Below are 24094 nucleotides of genomic sequence, written 5' to 3' on the forward strand. Positions count from 1 at the left end.
CTATTGGGAATTCGACTTCAGCTACGTAATTTTCAGATATTTTGCTCATCTTTCAGTTTAACTCCTCGATCTTCTGTCGGAAAGGTGTCACACCAAATGTTAAAAACTGTCCTCAGTAAAACTGTTAGAAAAATATAGTAAAACCGAAGCCTTCTGAATAACATTTTTTAATTTGACAGCTGAGTACTTCCGAATAAGTGACACACAATAATAGATAGATGTAGATAGATAGTTATATGTAGTCTAGAAGTCTTTTCAGAGGTCCTCATTGCACTGCTTTAAAAGTTTCAGTGCTCTTTAATCACTTCAATTACACTTGTTAAAAAAAAATTAAGCCATTATATTAGCAGGAAAGCGGTTTTGCGCTTGACCGCAATTATTGAAGAACGGAAGTTCAAGTAAGGTTTTAGATTATTTAGTAATGTTTTTATATTCGAAATTACTTTGAAGAACACTTGTTAGGCGTCTTGCCTTTTCCGAAAGATTTTTTTTAGACTTCCAACTTCACATTCTTCAAGCAGTTTATCCAACTGAATGGAGAAGGCATAGTCCCTCTCAGCTCTTGGCAGTTATTTTAATCGATGGGTTTATTAATACAAAAATGCTTTACAAAATGGTGTCATGGATAGAAGATGCATTTGGGCTATAAATTATACATGAATAATCAGTACCTTTAAAATGAACTTATAATAGCAATGTTTTCTTTATTGATTGTACATTGGCTCACTTCTTGGAGCCACAAGGTAAGTTATGTCACTAACTTTTTTTTCACAGTGGTCTGCACTTAGTCATAGGTGGAGAGGGACCATTGCCCTCTTTGCTTACATACATATTCACTCTCTCTCTGGCCCATATAACATGAATCAATTATTTGTTGGTTCTACACGTCAAGATAAGCAACAAACTCCAAATCTATCCTCGCATCAAAGGCTAAAGAAATTTTAGCACTTAGCTGGGCGAAGGCTTAATCTAAATCATATGAAAAACTACCAAATAAATTATCTTAAAGAATAAGAAACAAAACTTATTAACAGATTTTTTTTCACTGACACTATCTTTGACTTACACCTAAATATTCAAAGCGAATTATTAAGATGTAGTTGGGGAATTCTAAGCTTTAATGATTATCCTTAATAAAAGACAATTCTAATGATTAAATTTAAATTAAATATAGAAGGGAATTCTAAAGTTAATTGATTATGTTTTATGAAAAACAATAATTCTAGTTATTAAATTTAAATTAAAACCTTGTTATTGTATTTTGATAAAATTTAGATTAAATTGTTTGTCTAAAAATTTTATTTTGAAGAAAGGTTTTAAACCATCCAAAATCCTCGTAAGATTAAGTAATGACCTCTTGTAATAATCTCTTATCAAAATTCTTGTACTTAAAGCCCAATTTTGATCAAAGTAGTAAATTTATCTAAAATATTTAAAACTAAATGAATCAACAAGCACAGGAATACTTATTAACAACCACAATTAGGAATAGATAAGCTTTGTTCCTAGTATGAATAAACATGATTATTAACAATATTTTCAGTAGAAAAAAAAAGATTTCCAGAAGGAAAATAATACCACAGAGAGGGAAAACTAAGATTTTAATTCTATAGAGTTAGTGGGAGAAGTGTATTAATGGGAAGGGGTTATTTTTAATATAAATAGTCACAAGAAATAGAAGTGAAAGTCAGAGCGGAAGATATAACGTGCACAACAAGGAGGGAAAATGAGGGTGCCAATAATACTTACATTAGGGGTTGTTAGTGTACTGATAGGACAGAGCTTGGCTCAACAGAGCATCCTGAATGGACAGAATGTCAACGCACTTCTGGCTGACAGTGGCTTCATTCGCAAACAGATAAATTGCGTGCTTAGTAAAGGACCATGTGATATAACTGGTAATCAGTTGAAATGTAAGTATTTTTAATAAATATATTTAATAATTATTTTTACCCCTAGTCTCAGATCTCTAGAGATAACATGGTGGAAGTCAAATTGAATGATATCGGGTCAGGATGCAAGAAAACAATGATGCTTTGGAGAAATTACTGCTGTTATTCAGCTTTGCGGTTCCAATAATTGTTCTACATTTTGAACTACATTTTCAACTATATCTTTTTTAAATCTCGCCCACCGTTCTTCGCTTTTGAAATATTTTATGCACAAAACGAAAAAACAAAGTTTTGTGTTTACACTTTATCTCTTTTAGTGATCTGTTCTCTTGCTGTCACTTTTTCTTTTTGTCTCTCTTTCTGTAGAGTTTTGTACGTCGATTAGACTTGTCAATCCTTTAGATAGAACTTGGCAAAACTGCTAGTTTTCTTGGTCTTATGAGTTATTGTTCGATTTGCTCACAAATACTCCACAATTAGGTGTGTTGTAAACTACCAACTGTATTAGTGGTTTAACATAATTAACATTTTTTACCTTTCAGGACGCCCCAAGACATGACTTTATAAGAACTCTAACTTTTCAATTTTAGATTATTTTCTTTAGAGTTTCCTATCCTGGAACTAATCTTCTAAATAATTAACAGTGGTTCTGTCGTGGGCGGCTGAGTACTAATATCATTTTCTTCAGGGATTTTCCATCTCTGTAAGCATCCCAGCTAGTTAACATAAACAAAAATTTCGTAAGTCAGACCTCACTCAGGAGTCTGCAGAGAACATTATTTGGCGAGGGCAACAATTAGCATATTTAACTGACACACCAAATTCAAACATTATTGTTATGCTGAGTAGACTCCTTTAGATTTTAAGGGGAGAAGGGCTGAGTTCCTCCATATTAGTAAATAATAGTTATTCAAGTTCTGTTAGGGGTTTTTATTCAATTTTCCAATATCAGGAGTTAGTATGTAAAAACGAGTTCGTTACATTGTATTTTCCTAATTCTGAAGACTTACATAATAAAATGCATTTATTGTTTATTTTACTTTCTCCTTCTGCGCTTAAAAAGTCTTACGAATCAATTTTTTTTTTTGTAATAGTTTTACATGTTACGCTCTATTTGTATAATTCGCACCTGAAGATAGCTCTATCCGCGTAAACAAAGAATGCAAATTATTCTTATGGCAGTCTAGACAAAATTCTTTCCTCGTGACATTTATTAGTTAGTTTTAATTTTACTAGAAAATCAGAAATTAAAAATTAATATAAATTAAAATTTAATTTAAACCAGAAAATCATGAAAACTTGACTACCCAATACAATATTTTACCCTTCAATAATTTCTTAAATTGTCATTTAGTTTGAAATCTTAATTGCTTTTATAATGCAATTATTGTGGAACTATTTTTTGCCTTTTTTGTTTCAAAATGCAATGAAGCACAACTAATGTTAGAAAATACAATCATTAGCTTAATTGTCGGGAATATTAGCCAATACTGTTTGAAAAAAATATTGACAGTATCCAGTTTTTAATAATTTTCTGTGTCTAAAATGAACATTTTTATGGGATATGATGAAAATTTGGGATATTATTAATAAAAAATTATTATTTTTAATTCATTCTGAATAATAATTTTGGAATTGAAACTATTTTTTATTATTTTTTTTAATGTCAAACATCTATTATTAGTGATAACAACTGTCATGCATTGTTTTATTTATATGTTAATCGGACTTTTATACAGCTTCAGAGTTTAAATCTCTGCGTAAAGAAATGCGATTTCCACTAAGCTTCTAAAATATTCTGTCTTTAGTCACCATAACCTCTCTTCTAGTCGATAAATGCAATTTCTTAAGTTTAGCGAACTCAAAGGCGAACCCCAGATCACTACTACAATACGTATTCACTCACATAGACGCATGTTACAGACGCCTACAATCTCTGATCAAACACTATGAAGGAAGGCAACAAGCTAATTGTCATGGTTTTCTGCGTCTCTGCCGGTATTCCTGCCTAAAAAAACGGTCTACACTCTCTACATTACCCAATTCACTAAGGGCCTTTAGATTAACTAGTTGTGCATAAATATGTGCACTTGGCGAACCCACAGACAATTCTCTAATCATCACACAAATGCGAACTCTCTCTTAAACTTAGTTAAAGTCTCTTAGTTAAACATTTTACACTTTACAGACGCATACATTCTATGAACAAACATTGACAATTTAGAAAGCCTTATTGGTCTTTTATACGTCGTGAATATGGTTTATAATCATCCTTGTCAAATTGTTTGACAAAACTTTGTCTTCTCCCGTCTATTTGGCTGTGTTAGAATGGTTTAGGTAACATTTATTATTATTATTATTTCGGAAAGCAGACGCTACAGCTGCCTAGTGTTAGAAACAGGGCTCGTGATGCTAAGATGAAGTGTGTAGTTGGTACGATTCCCGGTCTAGGTCTTGGATTTCATTTAATGCGATAATATAAGATCTGTAAATTAAACTTAATATTAACCGATGAAATAATTTGTTCTTCAAAGATAATTTAAAAATAAAATTAAAGATAAATTTTTATAGCATTAGAAATTATTGGAGCTAACATATCAGTGGAAATTTTGCTGCAATAAAAAAAAAGTCTTTTTAATTTTAATTATTAATTCAAATATTAAAGTGAACGTGAAGTTTTCTACAAGTGGTTTTTTTTGCATTATTTTTGCGCAGTATAATTTCTCTTGTTCAAGTGGTTGACAGGAAAAGCATTGGAAAAAAGATTCTTCTTCTTTTAATTAATTATTAATTCAAGTATTAAAGTGTACGTGAGGATTTCTCTGAGTGGGGTTTTTTGCATTATTTTTGCGCAATATAATTTCTCTTGTTCAAGTGGTTGACAGGAAAAGCATTGGAAAAAAGATTCTTCTTCTTTTAATTAATTATTAATTCAAGTATTAAAGTGTACGTGAGGATTTCTCTGAGTGGGGTTTTTTGCATTATTTTTGCGCAATATAATTTCTCTTGTTCAAATAGTTGACAGGAATACTAGTGTCATCTACTTTGTAACATTATTTTGCAATTTAAAAATAACTAAATTAAAATAAAAAACTAATTTTTGTTAAATAAGTTTAAGGAATAAGTTTAACATTTTCTTTAAATGTAAAATGAAAAATTTAAAAAAGAATTGGACATGTCAGTGATGATTAATATAGTATAATTAAAATTCGATAATTATAGATAATTTTGTGTGAATGAGATAAGCGTCAAGAAAATATATTTTATCAAGTAAACAATCGAAATTTAAAAACGGAAATTGCTGTTCTCCAGTTATCATTCATAGACGTAGTACTAGGCAATAAACATTTCTGTGCCAATAATAATAGTGGTTGTTAGCGCTTTCCAACAGATGTAAGTTTTTTTTCTTCTTCTTATTGTATTATTAAATAAGGGAAATAATTGATGATTTTTTCTAAAAGCACTTTTCTTTGGACTCCACTTTGTTTATTAAAACTAGTTTTGTTTTGTTTTTTGTTTGTTTTTTTAATTGTTGAATGTGTTCGTGCGTTTTCTTATTTTATTTATTAACAAAATAAAATTGACGAACCACATTTTCACTTTCATTGGTAGTAAGAATAATGGAAATCTAGTAGGGTTTTCACCTTAAATAAATATTTTGTATTTCATGATCTAGAAAACCACATCACTCCGTTTCCGTCAATTATTCAAGCAGAGACTTTCAATTGCATTAGATTTTCTTTTCGTGAAAAATTTTAAGGGTTATAAACATATTTAGCAATAGATTTATTTTATCCTGCATTGGTAATAAACCACTTTCCCAGGTTCTCTGTGGAAGTTCAGGGAATAGCCGGGTTGAGCCGGCAGTCTGGAATATCTACCCCCTGGAGCCATCATAATCCTCTGATGCACACCTTGAAATTCTGAAAAAACAAAAAAATGAATAGAAATAGGTTTCCAAATAGGGTATATTCCCCTCCAAAACTTAATAAAATAAAAATAAGTAAAAGTAAATTGACATGTCAATTGAAGAATGGTTTCAACTTGAGAGGCAAGTGAAAGTCCCCTGCAATAATTGCTAGCTTTCTTTATGCTTTATTAACCTAAATATAAAGTCCAATACCAGAAAGAAAATGAACGTTAATCCAAGCCAAATTTTAGTTTGTTTTAAGCGTTCACACAGAATATTAACAAATAACTTTTTAGTTGTAACGATAAGTTCGTTATTGTATTTTTCAGTTTTTGCTATAAACAAATATTACAGCTGCGGCTGATGCACATATTTTCATTTGATAATTAATTAGGTTTGAATTAATATAAACTTGTAATAAATGGGTTTGCATTAACCAATCCGACATGCATACCGAAATACCAAATAGGCTCGTGTGCAAAACGTTATTAAAGAGGTGAAAAATATCTCTAGCGTTTTAGCACGGTGCAATGGGTGAGTGAATAACTCAAAAACAAAGTTCTACAAAGCTAAAATTTGGTTTGGCGCTTCCAAAAAAGTTTCGTCTAAAACGAAAAAATGTCTTTGTGATGCCATTTTATAGTTTTTTACTTTTCTTTCAACTTCGGCTACTAGGAATTGATATAAATGCTTAACTTTTATTTGAAACTCTTTCCAAGATTATTTAAGGGAGAGCAACTATTGTATTAGGCTTACATCTAACCAAAAAAGAATCAGTCTTCTTTCTGTGTTTTGTGGTAGTTTATTTTGAATTAAAAGTGAGTTGTGTTGTGCTGCTGTTTTGTTACTCTTTTTTTTTTCTTTCTTTTTTTTTACTCAGTATGGACCATCCGCGGTTTCTTGAAAAATTTAGAATAAGAATAGCGTCTTTCTGAAAATTAAAAATAATTTGTTATACCTATATTATTGCAAATCACTTTTGTAAAGAGTGAATTTTTAACTATGGTTATTTGTCTACTAAATGGTTCTCATCACAATGGAATTTTTGTTTACTACATTTATGCCTATCTTTTTACTAATCTATAAATTGGCCTTTCTGTAGACATTGTTATTTTTATTTAGTCTAATACATATTCCATGAGCTTGTGTGTCTTTTAAATAGATATTTATTATCTGGTAGTTTTTTTTATCTGGATAGTTTTAATACAAATCTATATTTATCAAAAATCGAACCAATTCCTAGAAATTCGCTGAAAGTAAAAACATCATCAATCTTCATCTAAAATTTAAACCAAACAAATGACATTGATTTTATGCTTAAAAATTCGATCAATATTTCTTTTAACTAGAATTTATTGATTAATATTGTAAAATATTTTCCCCAAAGATGTCAGGTAATACATACATACCACCATTCGGATTTCATTAATGCTCGTTGTACTGTTGTACAAAATAAGTGAACTAATTTTTGGCCACATCTTTAGCTAAGTTTATTTTATAGAATGCTCGCATAGCTCAGATATTTTTCAATAATTCATTATCATTTTAAAGGAAAATCAACATCTCTAGGAAACTTGTTCTTCATGTAAGTAGAAAATGGTTGAAATAATTAACACAAATTTTGTTTAGTAACGCAAACTTGATTCTCATTGTTTACTACTCCCATTATGACGAAAATTTATTCAGTGTTAAAGTTTGTTTGTATTATAAATCGTCATAATATGTTAAATTAAATTCAGTTGATGGCAAATTTATAATGGACTTACAGTTAAAAAAAATATAAATTTTGGACAGAAGTTACTTAAAACAAATTATTATAAACAATTTTTTTTAAATCAAAATATTAAATTTTCTGTATTTTCATTATTTGATTTGAAAGAAGTAAGCATTAAAACTAAATATGTTTAATTTTAAACCAAACTGCAATACTTAGCTGGTGCCATTATCATTAAAATTTATTTTAAATGCATATATTCTACATACTACAGCCTGGTCTGCCCTTGGCTTTACTTTAAAATGCCCTTCTCCTAGTCGCCTTCAACATGGCTTTGAGGCCCATCTCCTCAGGGTGCAGTTTAACGTCTTACCCAGGACGGTTTAGATATTAATGCCTACTTATTATTTAATAAATCCATAAACTTAATTGCGAGGAACTTTAGACAAATACCTGACCACACTACTCGCCCCAAATCACTCTTTATGGAATCGCAATTAGGAAACTCTCATCTGAATAGTCAATCTTCCGGCTAAGGCAACCAACCCAAAATGTAAGGGTCGAAAGTTGCAATGGAAACTGATCGTAATACCAAGTTTTAACTTTTTGAAACTTTTTTTTTGTGATATTTTAATAAAAGCAGGTAAACGAATTTACATGATTTTTTATTGCAGTGGCCATTCCAGAAGTGGTTGGAAGAAATTGCAGATCTTGTACTAAACAACAGGCCGCAAGTGCTAGAAAAGTAATCAACTTCATTCGGACTAGATATCCAACGGAATGGTCTCAGATTCAAGCAAGATATGGGAGGGGTTAAATGTAGATAATACCATTAATGAAAAAAATGATAATATTAATCGAAAATATAATTTAAATATATTTAATATTTGGAAAAAATATTTATACTCATTAACAATAAGAAGTGATGAAGAAACTCGAAATGTCAATAAAATTTATAATCATTCAGCAATCTCTTCAAATAAGTTAAGCGAATTAGTTTTTGTTTGGAGAACTGCATGACTTTTGACAGTCATTTTTTACCTAATTTTTAAAGTCATTTTTTACTTTAAAGTCGCCATTGTACAAATCAGAAATAAAAATATTACTCGTCACCTAACATTAAAAAAAATCGCACTTATTTGTTAAATACCCAAGTTTTATCGTCATATTTTAATAAATAAATCTGGTTAATCACAGGGAGAACTTTTTAATTTTCTCAAAGTAATATATACGCACTTTTTTTTTTTAAACCCTGAAATCTGCAAAAAATATTTTGTTGCATGCACGCATAATAATTCTGATTGCTTCGGTAGCATCGTGGGCCCTTCTACTCTATAAAAAAAATAAAAAAATTAATCATTAATTTTGGAAGGGATTAACTCAGTGATTAGCGCACTGGATTCCAATGCAGAAATCCCAGGTCCGAATCTAGCTACCAACTTCAATGATCTCTTCCTAGGAGCCCACTGTTCTGTAACTGGAGAACACTGTCCAAAGACGGCACTGAAAAAAGCTCTGGGCTCATATGACCAATCAAAGATGGTGACAGGCATTAAATTAAAAAATAAAAGTGATCACTACAACGCTAGGATATGGGCAGAAAAATAAATTAATTTCAATAAATTCAGCACAATATATGTTATTGTAGCTTAATTCCACTAAAATTTACTTTTTCATTATAGCCTAGTCTTCCCGCAGACGTAGTTGCATCACTGCACTGTGATGTTTATTTGATGCAGTAGTTATTTTTGTATTATAATAAGTAAAGGATTGTACAGTAAGTGAACAAGAATTGTAATGTTAAATATTGCTAATAAAGGAAATTATCTACTTTTTATTCTAAATGTAAACATTTCCACAAAAATAGTAGGCTTATTACTTGTAAGTTAGAGAGCATAAATTTGGAAAGTAGCTCTCGCCTACTGCCTAAATTTCTTCATAATTTCCGTGATAGTGGTGGTGTCAAGGGGTAGTGTTTAGAGTTATGGGTCTAATCTGGGATGGACGTTAGTTTAGTTTGGAAGGAATGGATTCTTAAGAGTCCAGCTCTGGGCAATGGGCAACTCTGACTCATTGGCATAGGATTGGCGGCTATTCCAAGAGAATATATTCAGCCCTTTTAGAAGGAGAGGAAATTACTTAGGACCAGCTAGCAACATACAGAGCCAAGTCCATCAATTGGGCTGAGATGGTAATAAGAAAATAGTCAACTTCCAAGATGTAACTGGACGCAGCGTTTCTCGGAGTAGGCGCTGATATTTATTTTTACTGCACAGAGAAAGAGTCAAATCTTATTCTGTTGATGGCGTTGCAATTGCAGGCTTGTGATTTGATTCCTTTGATATCTTGAAAACCTGTAGTAACAGAGCAGACTAATGGAAAAATTCTGGCCCTAATAAAGCGAGAGTTTCTATTGGTTCTTTTCCAATTTCTCTTTAATTGTTTAAATTAAATTGGTTTCAAGAAGAGATAGCAAGGGATAGTTTTTAGAGACTGTATTTTTGCTTGCTAAATTGAATTACCCAACAGCCAGCACAGTAAGCTTCTGTTGGCTTCACTGCTTGTGGAACAGGCACTAATCTAATCCGATGTTCTAGTTCTAATTTAATCTCCACTAATAAGTAATTAAGTTTTCTGCTTTATTAAACGTATATCAAGTAAGCAAGCATATCAAGTTATGCATTAATATTTCGATATTCAACTGTATCGTCCTCTGATTGGTAGAACATAATTTTTACAGATGTAAAATTCTAAGCATTCATCATTCCGAAAATAATATGATGATTAAAAAAAATCTATCAAAACTTATTTTAAAACATTAAAGAATTTAAAAAACTTATTATTATGGAACATTCAGGATTATTAAAAATTTAAGAATCAACTGGAACTAAATTATTTTTTTCAGAAACAAAAAGTGAAACAACTTGGACTAGTTTTTTCAACAGCACATTATTAACAATAATACAAATATTATTATTGGTTAATCATTAAATTACGAGTATTAAGTTTTAGTTTGTTTTTAATCATAAATATGTACACACAAAATTTAAAATTAATTTTATTAATTTATTTAAATATATCTTCCCCTTCTTGTGGTTTATTTACAAACACTACTTGGTAATTAAAACATCTGCTGGCCTATTATTATTATTCTTGTTTTAAAAGATAACGCAACGGTGGTGGTTTTGTTGTCTTAACATTTGTTTAACTGTATTATTATTATTATCCAAATTTTATGTCGATATATTTAATTCAACAATCAATTACTAGATAAAGAACTTTTCAAGAATCTTAGTTAAATAATGATACATATTGGATTGAAACATCTGTCTAGGTTGAAGCAAAGGAAAATTAAAAATTAACATAAATATTATTTAGTATAACGTTTAATATTAGGATCTAATAATATTATGGAGTTTGTTGTACGAAGTTTAATGAAATAATTCGTAATTAATTACTGAAAAATTATTCAATAAGCTTACTTAAACAATTGCTTAATAGATATTGTGGACTTTAGAACAGAGCGAAGAAAGTTCTCTTAAACATGAAAATAAGTAATGATTTAAAAATGGAGTATAAGACTTCTCATTAGGTGAGTTTAAACACCTTTAAAATAATTTTTAGTGGGATGTTCACCATTGTCTTGCCTTGCTCTGCCATTTTAAAAATTCATTTATTTATTACCAGACAACTAGCTAGTCTCGAACAAAAACCAGCTGCTATCTTAAATTTGAGTCAAACAACGGCTTGAATTACAAAAAAAAAAAATTATTTTTCATTTTTAAATCGAGCTGTTGTAAATTTAGTATGTTTTATTTGTACAATAAATGAACTCCCGATTCTGAACGCAACGATTTCTAAATAGGAAGCTTTTTTTTGACAATAAATTGAGATCATTGTATTTCCGGGCCTTCCCTAAAGATATCTCTTTAGAGACGTCACTGTCCGTAACACTGAACATTACGCTACAAGAGGTTCCTAAGAAGAAAGTAAATTTAGGCTCACCCCTGGGATTCACGCGAGGAGTATGATGAGAAAAGTTTACAAAGATAATATTTATTTAGTAGTAGTAACATGCTACAAATTAATTGTTTCAAATTAATTTTCGATTTGAAATCATAGCAATAAAATTTTAAGTAAACTTTTGCTCCACTTCAACGATCTTACTGTCAATTTAATAAATCATTTGCTAAGAAGGTAAAAATGTGAGTTTAGTAAGTAGTAATTAGTAAGTTTATCCAAATACTTAAGAAACCTTTAAAAAATCAATATTTTTACTTCCACCGTGAAGTTTAGAACAATTTATAATAGTAACAATTATTAAATCCTTCTTTTTTTTTTACTTCTAATATTTTAATTATTTCTTAAACATATACAACAAATATGAAAATAAAAAATTGTTTTAAACAGATCAGTTACTGTCCATTGATATCAGAAATACCCCAAATAATTGAGTCCATGCTGACATCTTTCCTAATAACTGTGATATATTTATTAATAAGTTTAAAAAAATATTCCTTTGTTTTTATAAGCTAAATGCTCCAAAAGTTTTAGTTTTATGTCCAAATATAATGTTTAAATCAACATAAGTACCACACCCTAGCATTATGGAAGATTCATTGAACATTATCTGAAAAGAACATGAATCCCTTTTTTTAAAGTTTAAATTTAATAAACTTTCATTTAAATATATAACAAGACTAAACATAATAATGAAGTCGTTGGACTCTTTTATAGATAATTCGAGAAAGTTAGCACAATAAAATTAGAGGTGTAACTGATTCTAAGGATGCACGTACGAAAATAACAAATAAATTAATAATAATAATAACAATAACAAAGAACTTGGGTTAAAACTGAAGGGAGTTGTCAAAAAAAAAAAGCAACAAAACATAATAAAAGGATTCAATCCTAGAAATACTTAAAAATAAAAATTACACCTCGAAACTGTTAGTAAATCTATTAAGGTTTAAGACCTGCTTTAAACTATTTGAATGTGGTAACTTAAGAACAAACTACCAAAAAAACAATAAAAAACAAAACAAACAGAAATGAAAGAGAGAAAAGTTATAAGAAATATTGGAAATTACTTTCGAGAGAAATTTTCTCCCGCAATCTACTTTGCAAAATTAGGTTCACGGCACAATTGATAATTTCTCTCAAATAAATGAAGAATCTGGATTTTTTTTTGTTTTTGTTAAATCAAGTATTCAAGCTATTTCAGAACAAGGGCAAGATATTTCATAAGGCATTTGGCTTAGGAAATGAGGCGAAAAAGTGAAGAAATTTAATTTACTTGTGAGAAAAGGGTTTAAGATTAACTTTAACTTTAAGATTTAACTTCTAATATTGAAGCCAATGAGTGTGATCTTTTGCAGCGATCCGATATAAAAAAGAAACAGTGAAAGTATTCGGAAGAATGTAAAAATAATAGTAATAATACATAATACATAATAATAAATAAAAAATTTATTTGAAAAAATCGAACATTTAACGAACCTTTCTTAAAAAAAAAAAAAAAAAAAAAAAAACTTGTCCAATGAACCTCACATTTTATTTAAATTTACAGATTGATTACTATTTTAATTAGGATTATAAAGATCAAAAATGGTTTAAACACTAGGGATTTGAATTAATCGTAGTGTACATTTTGGAAATGACAATAGTTACAAAGAAGTTCAAATACTAGGGATTTAATTTAAAATAATCTTTAAATATTATGTTCATTTACTTCATTAGGGCCAACTTAAATGACAGTTATGAATAAATGATCACAAGAAATTAATGAGTAAACAAAGAATTATATTGTTCAAACTTTAAAAAATTTAATTTAATTTTTTTTTAAATATAATTATTTCAAAAAAAAAAAAAAATCATTGATCTCTTTATATCAAAATGAAATCTTTCTCACTTTTAGTTGTTAGAAAGGTAGAACATTTTAATATCAAGTTTACGCCTTGCATTTCAAAAAGCATGGTTATTTTTAGGTTGCCTTTCCGTTACTCTAAAAAAGGCTCATAGTAATAACTTTTCTTTCTTACAAATTTCGAATATTGGACATTTAATCCGTCAAATCTACCCATAAATGAATTTAAAATTTGGCATTCTGTTTAATAAATGTTAAGAACAGAACAATAAAGATAGTTCTAAGGGAAACAACTACAAACAGATCTCTTAGGATCACTGTCTGTATCGCTAAGAGGACTCAATAAGAAATACAAATATAATTTATGAAATTTTTACTATCGTAATTAATGATAAACTATAATTAAAAAACTGATTTTCAATTTAGAAATTTTTCACAACTACGAATTTGGTAAAAAGACAAATTACTAATACAATGATGCTAATATTAATGATTAAATGTTCTTAAAATAGGGAGATAAATGAATGAAGAACTATGTTCTTTGTTAAAAGCTACTTAATTCTTTTTCATGCTTGGAAATGGACATCACTTTTGTGCTTTTATGAATATCACTTCTAAAAAAAATAAATAAAAGACTGAAATCCTCTTAAGAACTATTTCAATTAAATGAAAATTGGTAAATGTAAAAGCTTTTTGAAATATAAAACTTTTAAATGAGAATAACGTTCCCACAGTGATTTTAGAATCTTTGTTTACCTGTTAATTAGTTGTGATCCAAATAGTAGTATTTTTTATTTTTTTTACAATCAATTTCTCGCAATTTTGGTGATAAATTATAAGATAACTATAAATCTATTATTCCTTTAAAACATCACAAACTTATGTTACTTACTATAATGCTTCACTCTAAAGCAGATGTGTATTTTTCTTTTCTTTTTTTTTTAAATAAGGGAAGAAAATAAGACTAAAGATGTATCAACCACTTTCACCCCACGACAAGAAAAACAAAAAGGTTATAAAGTTTTACTAAATTTTGGTAACAATAATAAATTACCAAAAAAAAATTCACTAACATTTTGAACCCGACATATTTGATCCAGTATTATTTTTTTTTTTTTACGCTTTTGTACTTTTTAAATATACTTGTTCAAACATATCAAGTTCTTTTTGTAAATAGCTAGCTTTATTTCTCAAAACTTTAGCTGAATTTGCTGCTTCTTCTAATGCTCTTAATTCTTTTTCAAGTGATTTCATTTCACCACCCATTTCTGTAGTTGCTTCATCAACTAGATGGCAAAGACGAGCAAAAGTACTAGATAATTCTCTAAAAACAAAAACAAAAAAAAAAAAATTATTGAGTAACTACCTACCAGAAATAAGTGATGGGTAAATGTATAAATGACGTATACTGACTGTTGTACTTGATGACTACAATTTGCTGACGTTAGGTCAACTATTAGCTTAAGTTTTTTAGTAGCATGATCTACATATTGCTGTTTAAATTTCCTCTCTTTAGCTTTATTTGTCCAAGTCAACCTTTCATAAAGATAAAGGCAACCATATAATGCTGTAGAGACGGCAATTATTCTCCACCCAACTGTTTTTAACATCTATTCCAATAAGAACAATCAAAACAACAGAAATATTATGCATTTGAAAATGAGATTAGGTAGGTCCGCAGACAATATCTTTGATTTTAGTAAGACTCAGATAGAGTAGTGCGAGACGGTAACGTAAGAATAACTCTCTACACTGATAAATCTACTCTGTTTAAATGAAAAGGACTTAAACGAAAAATGAGCAAATGTAAAAACTTTTCGAAATATAAATTTAAATAATGATTTTTAAATGAGATAGTCCGAAAACGGACATGTACGCAATGATTATTGCATGATTATGCTAGCTATCACGGATAAAATAAAATCAAAGATATACATATTTGTAACAAAATGTATGAGTAAAAGTACCATGCCAGCGAGTAAAAGTCCTCCCATTGTACCTTGAGACCCAATAGAGGCTAGAGCAAGTTTCGAAGTTAGAGACCAGTCTTCCGGTCTCATTACTGCTGTGACTGGAGTAGAAGAGTGTCCTTGAAAATATGAGCTCATCTCTCCCACATCAACGGGAGATACAATCGATGTATTATAATTCTGAAAATATTAACAATGAACAGCTACAATTAAAGTTTTTCATGAAACAGCCAGTACTTTAAAATAATAAATCACAAGCCACTTAAAAGGTTCTTATACAATCAGCTAGTATGAATCGAATTTTCTAAACAAGATTCGAGTGAGAACAAAATTCACCTCTTTTAGAACCACTTTTATATAAGAAATAGATTCTCAAAACCGTTCGAGATGACTAGCTTCCACGATTATCTTGAAAATATCATCTTTGATAACCATAGATCGGCCAGATGTGAGCAAACTTCGAGTAAAAATCTCCAGAAACTTTAGGAAGCAATGTTAGGAACATTTCTTTAACGAACACTAAACAGCAATAATTTTTCAAGTCTCATTAACAGCGCTTTATCCTAGTTTGAACTCAGATAATACAAACTTCCGAAAATGCTTCTTCGACTAGTTGCAATACTTATGAAAAAAATGAGAAAACAATAAAGTTAGCGGTGGTAACACTGTATGGCGCATTCTTAAAAAGCAGAAAATTTGCTGTAATGTAGTCCACCAACTTGGAGTAAAGTAAATATTTCTTCCAGTAAAACGCTCTGAATAAGTAAAAAAGTACATAACATTCCTAAAAACCTAATTAATATATGTAGCTTCTGAAAAAGCAAACGTTTACGTGTTGCCAACTTATAACTGACAAAAATAGCTTCGACTCTCTAACACCAAAAGCTCTTCTTTCTGTAATTCTTTCACGAAAAGTTAGTCAATAACTGTTATTTACTAAGTTGTGTGAGCCTGGATTTCTGACAGGGTTGCCAGATATCTAAGTGTGGGCCAATGAAGGCGAACAACAACTAGTGGTAATTAGTCATTATCTGGGCGATTTCCAACATTTACGGCCTTGAACTTTTGTGATGGACAGACAGTTATTCAAGGCAAACAACCAGTTAGCCTTTGCTGGACAACGCAAATGGCACATTCCAAGTGATCCCTCCGGTAACCGGACGCAGGCTGAGTGCCTTCGCCGATTCAATCTGGTCGTCATATGGTTTTTTATTTTGTTTTTTAGATGCAGTAACTCAGAAAACAGAAAAGTAATCAACTCAGAGACTATTAGATGATATGGCATTTATTATCCCGTTTAATGAGACCAGAGTAGAGAACGACTGGCGATAAAATCCTGGACCTTACGCACAGGGGAAGCTTCTCCTATTAGAACGAAAAGGAAACTAAGCGAGCTATCCTATGATTCGCAAGCAGAAAATTAAAATTGTTATTCTGGATTAAAAAAAAATCGATAATTTTTATTTTGAGCATATTCTAAACAAAGTACATTAATTCTGGCTAATTTTTCCTGCATTTTTCCTAAAAATTTTATAACTCAATAATTTTTAAGAATTGTAGATGCAGAATACAAGAGGAAAGTGCCAAGATTAATTAGAAATGTCCGTAAACAATTCTAACTAAATGACTTACCGCATGAGGATAATTTGCAATAGCGATTTTGTTTGTTTGCCCTTTGCTAACAAATCTTGTTATAAGTGCAGTTATTCCCCAAGAAAATTTAAATTCCAAATCTTCCTGAAAATCTGCACATAAATTATCACAATTTAAGCGATAAAGTATTTCAAATGGTTCTCGTCTAGGAACTACTGAATTTGGTAGATGACGTCTTGTGTCGGGTAACAATGCTGACATCCGATCTGAAACACGCAATAGTTTTTAACTTGTGATGAAGTTTCCTCCCAGGTTGGTAGGATATTTGAAATAAATATTTTGAAATACCTGTCATTTCTCGCTGACTAGACTCAATATTCATAGCTAACGCTGTGGATAATCTAGCTCTCAGATTGCTGCCTAGGCCATTTTCCACATGAAGATGTAATTCTTTCTTATATACATTTAAAACTAACTGATCTGTATGGAAAGGGATGTTGAATTCGTCGACTAATGTTGACAATCTTCTAATTTCTTCATTTAAAGCTTTCGATACCTACAGATAGAGAAAATAAATTATAATTGGAGCCTATTTAATAAATATATAAATCATGAGTGCAACAGAAGCAATTGCCTAATTATGCGACCCATATTTCTCAACTTTGGTCTCCTGGACCAGAACACTAGTCTGTAGTCTGTGAAATAATTCAAGTTTACATGTAGCCATTGACTGGCACAAAAATGTTTGGAGCTTTTGGAACCTGTTGTAAATCCCACAGTAAACAGATGTCTTAAGGCATGAGCTAACAATCTGGCAAAAGTGGAAGTTTTCTACTCAGTTATGAAAATTGACAATGAGCAGCAATCAACTAGACTTAGCAGACTCATGTGGCTGATAAGCCTGCAGGGCAAAGTCAGCAGTCGAACTATTAGATCTGTCAGGTCTTGAAGCAGCAAGCTTACGTCGAAAATTTGGCGAGGGTTCACGAATGAACCCTCATTCAGTACAGAAAATCATAGAGAAGCCAACTACCTCGTTTTTTTCAATTTTTTCCCTTTTTTTTATTGTTTATTTTTCTTAACAGCTTCCTAATTATGTTCAAATAGTGAATAGTGTCAACATTAAGGAATTACGATATACCGAACAGAAATTAAAGTAATTACCCAAAAAACCTTGAGAAAATAGCGAACTTGTAAGTTCGTGCAGGAGTCTCCATTGTTAACGTTTCAGATTTACTTTGAACCCAGGTCTTAAAGTCTATTTTAACTCAGACTTAGATAAGCAGAAGAGTTCTGAGGTTAAAAATTTGGACCAAATCGTCCTATTTCTCATTGCCGACAAAGTCTGAAAGATTTAATAAGCATAAGATAAGAGCGTTACAGGTGCCTACCTAGGTGAGGTACTGATTACAGTCCTACTCCAGGCTAGAAATACTTTATAGGCTTAATGGACCAATGGCCACCTGTCAGTCGGAGAAAATGTCAATCCTTCTCCCATGGGATTCGTTTTACAATCGCCTTGGCTCGGTAAGTAATAACTGCAATCCCCCTTGAACCTACTTGGCTAGGATCATCCAAATATGTTCCAGCTAAAGATAGCTTCAATTCCTTCTAAGATTTTTAGACTTCAAGCTTTCGCTGTAACAGATAGATTTCTGACCCATTTCAGAACTGCCCGGAAATTAAGCTTACCCAGGACCGGTTCAATGCAACTAATCTAATAACATCATTTAAAAAGCAACCTAATATCATCTAATGATACGTAAAGACATCAGCAGGAGATGCCTATCTGACTTCATAATGCGAGAAGCATTAGATAAATCAACAGTTTTTTGCTGAAGCATGGTTTTAAGAGCCTACAGTGCCTGTTTAGACATTTCAATAATGAACATGTGGCAATTCGGATGGCAATATCAAGATGGAGAAGACCGAGTAGCGTACAATCATAGAGAAGTCAACTACCTCGTATTTTGCGAATTTGTTCTCTTTTTTTATTGTTTATTTTTCTTGACGGCTTCCTAATTATGTTCAAATAGTGTCAACATTAAAGAATTACGATATACCGAACAAAAATTTAAGCAATTACCCAAAAAAACCTTGAGAAAGATAGCGAACTTGTAAGTTCGTGCAGGAGACTCCATTGTTAACGTTTTACATCAAAGATGTGATTTACATAATAATCTAAAATTGCTCTAGAGTGTTCTTTTAGACTTTGTGTACTAAAAATGTACATATTAATTACATATGTAATATTATGTAATGTATATATTACTATTAAAATAGGCGCTCTTTCGACCGCAAGCTGTGTAAATATAAATGAATAAATAAGATTATGAAATCTTTCAATGACATTTTAAATAATGAAATAATTAAAAACCACTTACTCGCTGTTCCACATCCTCAACCATGTGATGTATTTTCTCTTTCATTTCTTGCGTAATCAATAGTAATTGTTGTTCTGTGTAATTCAATTTATCATTTACATCTTTCTTAATAGCTGATTTTTCTTTCTGCAATGCTAATGCTTTCTCATATACACCTCCCATAACATCCTTTATATCCCTAAACAAAAAATCAATTATTTTAGTCCCTATTAATTAAATAGTAGCATTAATATTAACTCTAATTTGAAGCTTTATTGGCTTATTGGTTTTGGGTGTGAAACGTGTGACATCAAAATTAGTTCCGAAATTGCGAACAAAAACAGGGGCGAATGGAAAGTTGCAAAATAAAATCAACAACGACGCAGAACTACTAAAACGTGTCATATCCGGTGATGAAACATGGGTTTACGGATATGACGTCGAAGTTAAGTCTCAATCGTCCAATGTTGTCGATTTCAACAGTACAGTGCACCATGAGTTCTTGCCCCAAAATCAAACGGTCAATGAGGAGTACTAGTTACAAGTTCACTGCCGTTTGGTGACCCAATTAGAAAATAAAAACGCCCAGATTTGTATTTTTTTACAAAAAATCATGGCTTTTGCACCTCGATAACCCACCTGTTCACACTTAATTGCTTTTTGGAATTATTGGGATTAAAACAACACTGTAATGATGCCTCAGCTTCCCTATTCGCCAGACCTGGCTCCGTGTGACTTTTTTTCTATTCCCAAAAATAAAGAGAACTACGAAAGATTTGCAAGCCAAGATGAGATTAAAAAACGCTGAGAGAGCTAAAAGCTATCCCAAAAAAACGAGTTCCAGAAGTGTTGCTTAAGAGCGCTGGCTTAAGTGTACAATATCTTATAGGGACAACTTTGAAAAGGATAACATTGAGCTTTTTCCAGTGCACTGCCGGCCTCCGGACAGTGTTCTCTCGTTACAGACAACACTGTCCATCACCGGACAGTGAGCTGTAAGAAGCTCCTAGGAAGTGAAAATCTAAGGGCTAGCTGCTGGATTCGAACCCGGGACCTCCGCGTGGGAGTCCAGTATGCTAACCTCACAGCTAATCCCTTCCCTATTGTTGTGGACGAACAAATAAAATTTTTAATTTTTGAAACTCTGACATTCCTAATACTCCTCGCCGACTGAATCGCCAGTGGCCCCGCGACTTCCATTGTAGGCTGAGGATCTAAATCATAAATCATTATTCTCCTATCTCTCCTCCTCATATTCTCCTCTCTCCTATAGAGAGTGCTACCGCTGGGTAGCTTCTCTCCTCCTGCTCTCCTCCCGCAACAGTTCATCACTCTCCCCATATTTACTGATTGTATACAATGTATACAGATTGTAAATTACAAAATAAATTAAAAGAAATTTTTTTTGAAACTGCGATCGCCAGAATTTCTGAAAATAGATTTTTAAACTCTAATAATGTACATACTGGCCAATTGACTTTCCACGCTGAGAATGTTGTTCAAATTTAGTTTTAATGGCTGATTTTGATATACATTCTTCAAATTTCTTTTCAAAATCTTGAAATTCAAAATATCTATTTGGAAATCCTTCGGCTAAGGCACCACCTGTGCAAATCAATCAATTGAGAATTTAATAATATGGATTAATAAAAAGATTTAATTAAAAAATGTTTGCTGGAGAATAAAAAGGAGAATTACTATGAGGGGGTAATCCTTGTTCTTCTTTAAGTCTAGCCTGTAAGACTTCCTTGGCTGAGACAAAAAATATTCTTTCATTTGCTTCCTTTGGTGTACACACTTTAAGTTCTTTGACTAGAAAATCAGCTGCTCTGTCCGAGTGTTGAGCTCTAACCTGAAAGTGTTAATGTAACAAATAATACAAGTAATATTTACAGCTGTTAGACTAGCAATGCTTCAGGTAAGATACTACAGGAATTTGGACTACATTTTAGAAAGTACCAGATATCCTCTATTCAAAGTTTGTTGAATTTTGTTGGAGAATGAAATGGCTATTGTAGAGAGAACTTAAAACACACCACAAATACAAAATAAATAAGAACCAACACAACTTAATCCTCCTGTTCCCCGTATTCGATACCAAGAAAGTAATTTTATCATGCAAAGTTTGAAGTAAGATTGAGAACTGCAAATAGCAAACCATCCTGACAAAAAGCACCTTCTCTGTCAGTATAGAACTCCGGAATCAACAAAACTCATTTACTTTATATTGTTCATACGTTGAAGAGAATTTCTGGCATTTTTTTCTATAAGGATCTTTTTTTCATGCAAGAAGCAAACCATTTTAAGGTGCAAAAATGTATCAAAGTGCATAAATTTCTAATAAGAAACCGCTACTTAACAAAATATGGAAGTGGACAAAAATTAATGTACCTGGTTTTGGATATCATTTGCCTTCTTCCGGAAGCAAATTGGGAAAAAGAGGTACATAAGCATATTAGAAGGATTGTATTTGGTTATTTTTAATTAAAGGAGGATATCATAAAATTAATGACGTCAACTACTACATATAAAATAAAAATAAATTAATTACTTGATCTTGAAAGTCAATTTCTGAAGCTGAAGCATCCCAGCGGTTGTTCAGGATAAATATATTCGGTTTCGAAAGTCTCGTCGAAACTTTGTGAAAGAAGTTCTTTTCCTATAAATGGTAATATTTATAATATTGAATTGCAATAACACATGTTAATACTATCATATAGCTGAATAGATAGAATGTAAGTGACTTACGGTAACCATAAGCGTGGATTCAGCATTAGCTACGAGTACAAATACATCAGCATCAAGACAATGTTTATCAATCCATTCATCTAAATTTGGGGACACATCTATGCCTGGTGAATCTACAAAGACCACATCGTCACGCAATAATAAACATTTATCTTTTGGCCAAAATATTCGTACTAATTGGTTTTCGCATAATTTTTCTTTGCACAATGCGTGCGCAAGTTGACCAACTGACTGTAAAAAAAATAAACAAAACTTTATTTCCCACTTTGCTTTTATTATTAAACACATAATGATAAAATAATACTGATTTTTGGCTAACTTTAACATTTTGTTTCTCTTTAGAATCTTCAGTCATTAAATAAGATTCGCCATTTTCTGAACCTTCTACTTGAAGGAAACAGTTCGTCGTATGACCAATTCCAGAAGGAAGTATTTTATCACGTAGCATAGCATTAATGACACTACTTTTCCCATTACTAGTTCTATAAAAATAAATACATAAAACTATAATATTGCATTACTTGATGCTAAAATTAAAGTTAATTCAGAAACTTACCTTCCGAAGAACGCAACTTTCATGTGATCTCTGCTGAGTACATCTCGTATGCCTCTAACTTTTTGCACATAACCAGTTACCAAATTTACATCATTTACATCAATTATAGCAGCATTTTCTTTATGAAGAGCTAAAAATTCATTTGCTGTTAAGAAAAATCAATAAATGCAAAAATACTTCAAACTTATATTTTATTTTTTTTTGTAAAATCGGTCAACTTTTAGTTTAAAACAAAGGAACCCCCACAAACAAAGGAATACAGGTCAAAACGATCGATGAATGATAAGACAGATGGATGAACTAAGCTCCTTCAAAAATCGATAAGAAAATTTCAGTATATAAAAGAAAAAAATGGTTTTCTCTTAAGACAATTATATAAAACACTTCGATAGAAATCAAGGTTCCACTTCTGTTGCAAAAAGGCATCCACGATAATAGCTGACTCGATTTCTAGGCCAACGATTACAATAACCGAAAGAATGCCAACAAAACTGGACTAAATTTGGGCTGACCTTCTAGCACGTAAATGGCAAAGTTAGTAAGCAGACCTAATAACTTATTCATGATTGATGAAAGAGTCCATAGAAAAATACTGGAAAATGAAATGAAAAATAAGTGGATTGTATCTAGCTAAAGAGTTAGATAAAACTCTGTACTCAAAACCACGTAGTTTAGCTACTTCTGATCATCTTTCGTCTAGTGTTCACCATTTCATGTAAACTTTTCTTTCGCAATCAATGCCCAATCTGTAATAAATTTTTTTCTGATATTTCTATTGCCAATATAGTCTGAAAGCTCAAACTATTCTTGACTATAATGTGGAAGCTTTAAAACCAAAACCTCTGTTAAATCTAAATTAATTTCTCGATGCAACCTTCTTTTGTAAGTGATGGGTTACTGGAGCTTTTTACCCTATTAGCAAATAGTGTGATTGGGAAATAGACACAGTCACTAAATTTTTTAGGCTATTACAGCTATAATAGTATAAAGAAACGATTTTTTTTCGATTCTACCACCTTTAAATGAGCATGTTACTTTCACTAATGCAATGGAAGAAGATTTTAAAATGAAAAAATGTGAGTGGAATACATTCATTCAAGCTAATCTAGTTCACATAGCAGTTACCCACCAGCTAATTAACTAGTATCTGAAGTGGAAATATGATTTTACTGATTTAAGTACGATTTGTTTAAAGTTTAGAGTCCTGAAACTTATTTCATTAATTAAACGAAACTAATAAGTACTTAATGTAAAAAATAAACTTACTTGAAACATAATTACTGGAATCAAGTACATAATCTTCAATTTCATAAAATATATCGTTGATTTTACGCTTGCCCTTGACGAACCTCTGCAGAGGAGAAGATGAGTTACGATGGTCAATAGTTGTAGTCGTGGCGAGCTGAGATGGACTTAAGCCACCTGCGCTTCCACCACTCATCACAGATAGTGTGCGATTCATATTTGCAGCCATCATGCATC

At 31.1% G+C, this 24094-nt stretch overlaps 2 protein-coding genes and 1 long non-coding RNA gene across 6 annotated transcripts; 2 read left to right on the top strand and 1 right to left on the bottom strand.

Moving 5' to 3' along the window:
• Positions 1-1673: 1673 nt before the first annotated feature.
• Positions 1674-9353, top strand: LOC141458871 (ejaculatory bulb-specific protein 3). 3 transcript variants are annotated; one of them, XM_074137425.1, is made up of 2 exons: positions 1674-1913; positions 8191-9353. In XM_074137425.1, exons 1-2 carry the CDS (start codon positions 1727-1729, stop codon positions 8331-8333), a joined length of 330 nt encoding a protein of 109 aa, XP_073993526.1. In that variant the 5' UTR covers positions 1674-1726; the 3' UTR covers positions 8334-9353. The 3 variants fall into 3 exon arrangements, 1 of the variants encoding a protein (XP_073993526.1); XR_012461234.1 differs by lacking the exon at positions 1674-1913 and adding an exon at positions 4571-5285 and having other exon boundaries at positions 8191-8331; XR_012461235.1 differs by lacking the exon at positions 1674-1913 and adding an exon at positions 5346-7387 and having other exon boundaries at positions 8191-8331.
• Positions 9354-10320: 967 nt separating this feature from the next.
• Positions 10321-16802, top strand: LOC141458873 (uncharacterized). The gene is made up of 2 exons (XR_012461236.1): positions 10321-11108; positions 16578-16802. It is a non-coding gene; the product is annotated as an uncharacterized lncRNA (long non-coding RNA).
• Positions 13382-24089, bottom strand: Marf (Mitochondrial assembly regulatory factor). Of its 2 annotated transcripts, XM_074137423.1 has the most exons (14): positions 23879-24089; positions 22613-22742; positions 22376-22538; positions 22057-22287; positions 21860-21967; positions 21700-21723; positions 21007-21160; positions 20775-20913; positions 19330-19507; positions 17294-17501; positions 16985-17211; positions 15350-15532; positions 14796-14992; positions 13382-14706 (listed from the first exon to the last, which is right to left on the bottom strand). In XM_074137423.1, the coding sequence occupies exons 1-14, from the start codon at positions 24087-24089 to the stop codon at positions 14499-14501; spliced, it is 2361 nt and encodes a 786-aa protein (XP_073993524.1). In that variant the 3' UTR covers positions 13382-14498. The 2 variants fall into 2 exon arrangements, with proteins under 2 accessions (XP_073993524.1, XP_073993525.1); XM_074137424.1 differs by lacking the exon at positions 21700-21723.
• Positions 24090-24094: the final 5 nt, after the last annotated feature.

The sequence above is a fragment of the Rhodnius prolixus genome, unplaced genomic scaffold, assembly GCF_049639745.1.
Source record: "Rhodnius prolixus isolate KJV_2025 unplaced genomic scaffold, Rpr scaffold_5, whole genome shotgun sequence".
Lineage (NCBI taxonomy): Eukaryota > Metazoa > Arthropoda > Insecta > Hemiptera > Reduviidae > Rhodnius > Rhodnius prolixus.